This window comes from Musa acuminata, unplaced genomic scaffold (genome assembly GCF_036884655.1).
Source record: "Musa acuminata AAA Group cultivar baxijiao unplaced genomic scaffold, Cavendish_Baxijiao_AAA HiC_scaffold_90, whole genome shotgun sequence".
In the NCBI taxonomy this organism is placed as follows: Eukaryota; Viridiplantae; Streptophyta; class Magnoliopsida; order Zingiberales; family Musaceae; genus Musa; species Musa acuminata.
Genome location: NW_027020371.1, coordinates 20,001 through 30,000, shown reverse-complemented (window position 1 = coordinate 30,000; position 10,000 = coordinate 20,001). Strand labels below are relative to the sequence as shown.

Below are 10,000 nucleotides of genomic sequence, written 5' to 3'. Positions count from 1 at the left end.
ACATTACTAATTCCCCTGGCGTAGATCTACTTGTTGCTATAGATCGGTAAGAGTATTATTCCGATAGATAACTCGTCTATAGAGTTCATTAATATCCGAACTCATTAGTTTACCCCATCTATCTGAATGATTGGTCTCAACTCGGGAGGAAGAACTGGTAATAAGCACAAAACCATCCATTCTGGTTCTACATTTGTTCGAATAAAATGTTTAGCTAATTCCATGCGTCTAACCAAAAAATCCTTTCTTCTTCTAATTTTTCTATCTTCCCATTCATTTCCAGTGGACCCCTCCTCCCCTAATTCCTTCCATTCTACTAATGAATTACCCGTAATAATTCGCAAATCTGAATCGGCTAATTGTTCTCTGATAGCACCTGCTCCTGTAGAGATTTCTCGATTTCGAAATGTCTCGAAGCCTTGGGTAGTAAAAAAAAGTGGTATGCTGTATTTCCGAGATTGGATTTCATATTCGAATAAACCTCGTAATCGTAAGAAAGTAGGTTTTTTCGCTATGGGCCTAGCAAAAGAAAAATCGAGATAGGTTCCTGTAGGATTGGATTCCCCCTTTTAAAATCGGACGTGAAGGTTTCCTTTCATCCGGCTCAAGTAGTTACCTCAAAAAGGGGATTCTTTCTTATTTAAAAAGTTTGTTCGAAAACCCTACAAACAAAGAACTACTCCTTACTCAAGTTCCCACTAAGGACCAACGATTCATTCTTCTTTTTTTTACTTTCATTTTCCGAATTACTTATGACAAAATAAAAATGTAGGATTTTTGAGTAGTCTACTTCCCGTCAAATGATGAATCCCCTTAAAAGAATACTTTGGGACTCGTAAGGGATTTACTTGTCTATATATCGTTCTATTCGATCCTTTAGGTCCCTACTCACCTCGATGGTTATCCCATGATGCCCCTTGAAGCATATATGCGATAGATAGACTTCTGTAACCATACTATATTTGCTTGCTTAAACGGAATCTCTCTATAAAGAAATGGAATAGCTGATTCCACAAAAAAGTGTTTTTTCACGAGGTATAACTAGCAATTCCTATTTATACGGAATCGACCATGGATCAATTCCCCTTGCATTTGGAAGTATTGAATACACCTATAATTCTGAGTTTCGTGTTACTTTTACTTCTCCAAAACACATGTCAGAGCCGGGGGCACCCCAATCGGATTGAATGGGATGACAGTTTCTCAGTCCGAATCTGTAAAACGAAAATTTTGATCAAATCACACATCGCAGTATACTAGGCCTTCTAATTCCTTAAGGGGTTTATCTAAAAGATTCGCGATATAACTAGGAAGACGTTTCAAATACCACACATGAGTCACTGGACATGCGAGTTTGATGTATCCCATTTGATATCTTCGTATCCGAGAATCAACAAATTCCACCCCGCATTGTTCACAAAATTTCGGGTCTTCTTTTTCAGCTCCAATCACTCGATAATTTCCACAAGCACAAATTCCACTTTTTATGGGCCCAGAGATTCTTTCACAAAACAATCATCTTTTTCTGGTTTATTGGTCTTATAATGAAACGTATAGGGCTTTGTCACCTCTCCAACTATCTCTCCATTAGGTAAAATTTTGTTGGCCCAAGCCTTTATTTGTTGAGGAGAAACTAGTCCAATTCGAAGTTGTTGATGTTTATACCGGTCAATCATAGAATAGAAATTCTGATTCATTCAGATCAAGCTTCCTTCCTATTAATCTGGAAGTTCTTCTCAGATACAAGGAAATGATTCAGTTCTAGAGCTAAAGATCGTAGTTCTCGAACGAGCAATCGAAAAGATTCTGGAGCATCTTCTGGGTTAGATACTCTTCCTCCAATGATCGTAGCACCAAGTACTTCTTGACGAGCTCTAATATGATCAGATTTATAAGTAAGCATCTCTTGTAAAATATGAGCAACACCAAATCCCTCTAGAGCCCAAACTTCCATTTCCCCTACTCGTTGTCCCCCTTGCTTCGCCCTTCCTCTAAGGGGTTGTTGTGTAACAAGTGCGTAATGTCCACTAGAACGTCCATGGATTTTATCATCAACTTGATGAATTAATTTTAAAATATAGGACTTTCCTATTAGAACAGGTTGTTCAAAAGGATTTCCTGTTCTTCCATCAAATATTCTGCTTTTTCCCGGATATTCGGGTTCAAATACCCATGGATTTTTTGTTTGCTTACTGGCTTCATATAATTCGGAAAACACTAGTTTTCTCGAAGCCTCTTGCTCATATCTCTCATCAAAAGGTGCTATTCTATAATGTCTCTTTAGCAGATCCCCCGCTAACCCGAGCGAGCATTCAAATATCTGTCCCACATTCATTCGTGATGGTACTCCTAATGGGTTGAAGACCATATCAACAGGTGTTCCATCTTGCAAATAGGGCATATCTTGTCTAGGCAAAATTTTTGAAATGATACCCTTATTCCCATGTCTTCCAGCTACTTTATCACCTACTTTGATTTCACGTTTCTGTGAAATATATACACGAATCATTTCTGAATTATAACAGGAACCCCCCTTTTTCCGGATCCATCTCACATCAATAACGCGACCTCTTCCGCCTATAGGTAGTTTTAGAGAAGTTTCTTTTGCAGTGGATACCTGAATTCCAAGTATGGCTCGTAATAATCTATCCTCTGGAGCATACGACGATTCGTTTGCTGTCTGAGGTGTTAATTTACCTACTAAAATATCACCTGTTTCTACCCAAGATCCCAGCATCACAACTCCATTTCTGTCTAAATTGCGGAGTAAATGAGCCTCTAGATGTGGTATTTCCTTAGTGATTCTTTCAGGTCCTTGGCTTGTCACATGAGTCTGAATTTCATATTTCCGGATGTGAAAAGAAGTATAAATATCTTCATATACCAGACGTTCGCTAATTAGTACTGCGTCTTCAGAATTGTAACCCTCCCATGGCATATAAGCTACTAATACGTTTTTTCCTAAAGCAAGTTCCCCCCCAACTGTAGCCGCACCGTCCGCTAAAATTTGTCCTTTTTTAATGCATTTACCCCGCGGAACCTGAGGTTTTTGATGCATACAAGTATTTTTGTTGGAACGTTGATAGATAACTAATGGAATACTTATACTTATAGTAGTGTCCCCATTACTTGATAAAATGATCTTGTGAGGGTCAGTATAAATGATCTTTCCCTCGTGTTCGGCTATAGCGGAAACCCCCGAATCCAGAGCCGTTTGGCGTTCCAGTCCAGTTCCAACAATGCACCTCTCGGACTGAGAAAGCGGAACTGCTTGGCGCTGCATATTAGAACTCATTAAAGCCCGATTCGCATCATTATGCTCGATAAAAGGAATGAGGGAAGCTCCAATAGAAAAATATTGGAAGGGAAAAATACTTCTAAGATGAATCTGTTCCCATGCAATAGTCAGGAACTCTTGACGGTATCGGGCTGGAACAACCTGTTCTTCCTGAATACCCCGATTCAAGGCCAAAGAATTTCCCGCTGCTACCATATAATATTCATCTCTATTTGGTGATAAATAAACTATCTGTGCCTCTTTTGATCTTTCAGATATTTCATAAAATGGACTCTCTATAGATCCCCAATGGCCAATCCTCACATGAATGGCTAAGGATCCAATAAGTCCAACATTGATTCCTTCGGACGTGTCAATTGGACAAATACGTCCATAGTGGCTAGGATGAATATCTCGTATCCGAAAACTAGCAGTTCGCCCCGTCAATCCTCCAGGACCCAAATAACTCAATTTTCGCCCATGAACGATTTGTGTCAATGGATTAGTTCGATCCAAAACTTGAGATAAAGGATGTAGGCCAAAAAACGATTCATAAGTGGTTGTTAATGAAGTTGAAGTTACCAAATTTTGAGGAGTCGGTATCAATTTATGCCGAATTGCTCCACATATAGTTCCTCGAACCGCATTTTCTAAACGAACAAGAGCCAGTCCGAATTGATCCTGTAACAGATCCGCTATAGAACGAATCCGTTTATTTTTCAAGTGATTCATATCGTCAAGTGTACCCATTCCAAATTTAATTCCGATCAAATGATCCGCAGCAGCCAATACATCTCGTGGTAATAAAAATGTATTGTTCTGAGGTATATCAAGATTCAGTCTCCGGTTCATATTTCGTCGACCAATCCTTCCTAATTCACATCTTTGTTGAAAAAATTTCTTTTGTAATTCTTTACATAAAGACTCAGAAAATACCGGATCCCCGCCTACACAAGCAAATTGTTGATAAAATTCCAAAATAGCATTTTCTTTTGACCCAATCTTTTTTTTCTCCTTATCATTCGGGAAAGACAAGAAAATTTCAGGGTAACAAACATTATCTAGAATTTCTCTTAGATTCGAACCCATAGCTGATGATAGAATTAGAATAGATATTTTTTGTTTCCTACTTACACGGGCCCATATCCTTGCTTTTCTATCAATTTCTAATTCCGATCTTCCTCCCCAATCTGATATTATTGTGCTGGTATAGACAGAAATTCCGTTATGGTCCAATTCTGAACGGTAGTAAATACCAGGACTTTGCAATATTTGATTGATCACAATTCTGTATATTCCATTTACTATAAAGGTTCCCAGGGAATTCATTAGGGGAATGTTTCCAATAAAAACGGTTTGTTCTTGCATATCTCTACCGGTTTTCCAAATTAATCCCGCGGGTACATATAATTCAGAAGAATATGTGAGTGATTCATACACAGCATCTCTTTCGTTTATCAAGGGTTCTACCAATTGATATCTTTCCACAAATAATTTAAATTCAATTTCTTGATCTGTATCTTCAATTTTTGGAAACTTATGAAATTCTTCCGTCAAGCCCTCATTAATGAACCTACAAAATCCCTCAAATTGGATCTGACTAAATCCAGGTATTGTGGACATTCCCTCATTTCCATCATTCCGGAGCATCTTAATCTTAAGTTTCCTGTTTATTGAAAAATCCCATTATTAGCTCACTATTTATCGAACCATACGGATCGATCTAGCAATGATGGAATGTATATTCTGTTTACTGAATCACATGAAATTTTAGCCAACTCCATATACCATATATGTATTTCATACGTATGAACGGAAATGAGACAGAGGAATGAAGAGCATTTTCGACGCAAGTTCGAATTTGCGACAGGTACAACAGGAACAATATAGAGTTTCCCTTTTTAGCATACTTAATTTTATTTGAGTTTCATTTCATGTTCAAAAAAAATTTCGAATTATTTTTTTGCTAGTAGAATATATAGAATATGATTGAATTGCGTAATAGGAGTAATATTTATTAAGTGCATGCCAATATAGCTATCTACCTGTCCGCATATCACATCTTTTATCGTAATTTCACTTGTGGCAACAGAAGTCAGGTCGCACTATATCATAATTCCTATTTTTTCTATTGCATATAGAAAATGAAAAAAGAAGGCACGACGATTCTCTATAGGGATATGGGATATGTACATAAGAGCGGTATCTGTGTAACAATTTCTGTTTTGAGGTTTACATATACACATATATATTGTTATAATTTATATTGTTATAATTGAAATTGAAAAAGATTGATTATTGAAAATAATTGATACTGAATTAGTCATAAATCAATTTGATTTTGTTATGCCATTAAGGAAACGCAACAATTTGAGATACAAATTGAAGAACCTTTCGCTAATTCAAAACAACAAAACAAATAGTTAATGGTTCCAATTTGCCCTGAATTTTTCAGTCTTTGACCAGAAATCTATTTTTTATCTTATTTGGATCGAATTTGGTTTGGCGACATGGCCAAGTGGTAAGGCGGGGGACTGCAAATCCTTTATCCCCAGTTCAAATCTGGGTGTCGCCTGATCAACAAAAAACTTGGGATTTCTTATTCTGCTGATTTAACTCGACGAATTCTGTCCCCGGAGAAGGAGAGGCAAAAGGATAAGCCTATCGATACTTTATTTTTAGAATCTGTAGTTCTATAAAGAAAGTCAATTTTTTTAAAGAAAGTCAATTTTTTTCTAAAAATCCGGGCTTTGGGTGTGGCCCAAACCGGTACAAATAGGGATGAAGTAAGCCTTACTTATTAATATGATTATGATTTTAATATGATTATGATTGGTTCGGACATTTATTTTATAAGTAGAATAAATAAATAGTGAAAGTAAATTCTGGGATTCAAAACTACGAAAGTAAGAGGTCGGAAATCTTGGTATCCAAAGGTTCCTAAAGGACACTCCATTTTTGCTACTAGGATTGAAGAAGAGATTGTACGAAAGACTATCAAGAATTCCTAATTATTTTACACTACCACCGTTGTGTCTACTGACTCTGTCTGGAATTCGATTGGATAGGCTGATGGGAAATCAATTTAGAAGTTGTGGAAAGGACTGAAGATACTTTGTATCCAGACTCACGAGAGTCTCTGAGTACTCAAACATTCAATCAGGATAGTTGGTCGGCTCTTATTGAGTAAAGAGTAAAAGTAAAAGTTGAAGAAACAAAAAAATTTCTTTGCCCGTGTAGGAATTTCTTTGCCCGTGTAAGATAGGGGGATTACGAAAAAAAGAAAGAATGTATGTAATACTGGTGATGGTGTCTCCCCATTCTTTCACAAAAAAAACAGTAAGGCTTAGATCAAATAGGAAATAGAGGTATCTGATAGATAGTTATCTATCTTGATGGTATATTTTGATGTCTTTTGCTTATGAAAAAGGGTAACAAACAATAGGTCTTAGTACTCCTACATGTTCCATTGGGATAGGAGTATTCCTTTGTTATTTCATTTTCCGAGAAAAGGTGTGTGTATTGTATTTATGCTTAATGCTTCCCGATTCTACCAGAAATCTTATAATCTTGTTACGAGTAGATTCATTGGATTGGTTCATCAATAGCCTTAAGTTAAGTCAGAATTCCATTTTGACTCTGCGCCATTGATTCCACTATGATTATTGATCAATAATGGAATAATTCCTTCATAGAGATAGGAGACATAATTTATATGGATATAGTAAGTCTCGCTTGGGCTGCTTTAATGGTAGTCTTTACATTTTCCCTCTCACTCGTAGTATGGGGAAGGAGTGGACTCTAGGGGTACTACTAATCGAGTAATCGATTGAGTAATTGAATTCTATCAATTGTTTAATTGATCGTTTTGCAAAGCTTTAAAAAAAGAATGTCTCTGTTTCAAAATTATACTGAAATACAGTAATGAATAAGAAAATACAATAATGAATAATAACCATTCGATCAAAGAATGAATGATTACTATAGTTGTATTTCGAAACCTAAATCTACGCATGATAGGAAATTTTTTCCAACCGAATTCTTCCTAAATATTCTATTTTGATAAACCAGCTCTTACCAGAATTATGGATATTACAAAAAGAAAAAATCTGAAATTGGTTTTTTCTTTTTTTCTTTATTTGTTTCCCTCTTTCTTTACTTTTACTGTTCTAAGAGAAGAGAAAGCCGTTCCGCTATTCTAATTATATTAGATTACGACAATACATACTTTCTATTGGAAATGACTAGTTGTTGTCCAAAGAGGTTCTACACATAATAAGATTAGATCTTTCTTCCGTTGAGCGATCCACATATCGCGCATTTCACCTTTTTTTTAGACTCCTAGAGATTTTTTTATGCTTTTTTTGACTCATCTCATGTCATGTTTAAGCATAAAAAATTGGGAAGGTCTACTCTATTAATCTACTTCTTTTTCAAATCTGAAGAAGTTATCATGGAATAGAACTCCGCAGATCATCTGTTAATAGATCAAGCAATGACTTCTTGAGATGGGAAATCTAAAAAAAGAAAAAGATTCTTTTCTTTGGTTTCGTTTTCTTTTATCTTTTTTTTTATTTAATTTATAGTAGAATATGCCCATACTCTTTTTGTCTTGCTCCATTGATTCCTTTGATAGATCTCGGGACCTATACCTATATATATATAAATTCTAAGAAAGCCAGGAATTAGAAGAGTTGGTCTTCAATTATTTTGAATTGATCGAAATCCACACAAGTAAATGTAGCCAAAAAAATAATAGAATTGGACTGTTATTTTGATGTACTATTTAGATATACATCTAATCTATGTACATACATATTGTATATTGACCTAGATATAGGCTTTCTCTATATAAAAGCCTATATCTGTATACAGTACAACTTTCTATGAAAATCATTAATAGGATAATAAATACTATACCATACTATCTCGGCTCAGATACTACTATCTCAGATACTTATTATCTCAGATACTTATGATTCCAGACAGATCATTTCATTTAAGACTTGGAGTTTGAATCCGTTTCTTTCATTTATTCAATCATTGATAAGAACTAATAAATCAAGTTTCAGTCAAATTAATCATTTTGACTGACTGTTTTTACGTAGATGATAAGTAAAAAGGCAGTAGGAACTAGAATGAACAGTGCAGTAGCAATAAATGCGAGAATATTTACTTCCATAATCTCATTGTTTTTTTACTTCGCAATAACTCGGGATCTAATCCCATAGAGATGAGAAATTTGATTCCTGTAAATTCAATGGGATGAATTGCATCCTGATGATACTGAATCGGATCAATATTATGAATAACAATATCTGATCTATCAAATCGATTCATCGTCGAGAATTGAATAGTATAACATAGGAAGATCCTTTATCCATACTAAATCTGAAATGGGATTCCTGATCCAATAAAGAATCCCATTGAATTTTCATCCTTTTCCACTTTTTCTTTTCTATAAATAACCCTACCGTCTTCCTTATATACTCCTCCTTCGTTATACTTATACATACAATTATGTACATACAATTATGAGGTATTATATGACTGGTATTCTATGAATCACACACAGATCCAAAGAGTAGAAGTGAGATGGAAAAAGGACGGGTTAAGTATAAAAGATCTAATATAATTCCAACAAATTTAATAAAAAGGAACGTTGCTTGGTCTTTTCTTTTATTTGATTAGTATCTCTTTCTTCGATTGGGACTGGAAGGCATACATCAAAAATTCAGTGTGCAATTTAAATGAGAATGAGATAGATTGTTTCCAATTAGTCATTGAGGATACACAAACAAAGTCGAAGCTAAAAAGGGTTGTCGTTTAACCTGACAAGTACTCTGTCGAGGTAATTATGTTAAGTTCATTATGTATTGTACAATAAACGAATACAATTTGCGTATGTACTCTCGGTAAAAATAGGAGCACTCTATTCTATTTCATTTATCAAGAAAATCGAAAAAGAAAGTCAGACGAGTATCTCTTAAAATACTAAATATAGGAATACCACCGATTGTACGAATCTATATATGTTATGTCTCTCCCTTATCACTCGGCACTAGTGGAAGAAATGGAAATTCCTGTATTTGTCTGATGATAAATGCGAAATGAAAAACAAAAGAAATAAGGATCTCCACTGGGGATTAGATCTTGCCCCCTGTCTCCTTTTTCACGGAAAATAGATAAATTCATTTCTCCATTCATCGGTCGGATCCTAGTTCGGGACTGACGGGGCTCGAACCCGCAGCTTCCGCCTTGACAGGGCGGTGCTCTGACCAATTGAACTACAATCCCAGCGAGGTGTATGGTATACATATTCTTAATGGTTTCAGAAAAACATTTTCTTCGTCGCGTTGTAACAGAGACACGAATGATATACTAACTGATATCATATACACATAGAACACATAGATATGGACTATAGTGAAAGTGACACGGATTACTAGTAACCTGTGTTTATTTTATTTTATTGCCAAAAATAGATAATCAACCTTTCATTGAGAAAAAACGATTTTTCCTTTCATAATCTTTGCTTTGATTAAGTATTATGAATCTAGATCGTTAGAAAGAAAAGATCAGAACGAATGAGAAAAACATGGATAGAGAAACAAAAATGGACTCTTTCTCTTTTACGGATCAGGTATTTTTGTTTCTGGGGGACAAATTGGTTATATCATTGGTTATATCATATTCATGGAGCGGCGAATTTTTGGGCCGAGC

The 10,000-nt window shown here is 35.5% G+C and overlaps 1 protein-coding gene and 1 non-coding gene across 2 annotated transcripts in view; one reads left to right on the top strand and one right to left on the bottom strand.

Moving 5' to 3' along the window:
• Window positions 1–843: 843 nt before the first annotated feature.
• Window positions 844–10,000, bottom strand: part of LOC135655103 (DNA-directed RNA polymerase subunit beta) — a 10,295-nt gene continuing 1,138 nt past the window's right edge. The window contains exon 1 of the mRNA XM_065175692.1: window positions 844–10,000. This exon is cut by the window's right edge and continues 1,138 nt beyond it. Within this exon, the coding sequence (XP_065031764.1) occupies window positions 1,703–4,927 (3,225 nt within the window). The 5' untranslated portion in view covers window positions 4,928–10,000 and the 3' untranslated portion in view covers window positions 844–1,702.
• TRNAC-GCA (transfer RNA cysteine (anticodon GCA)) lies at window positions 5,782–5,852 on the top strand. The gene has a single exon. It is a non-coding gene; the product is annotated as a tRNA-Cys (tRNA).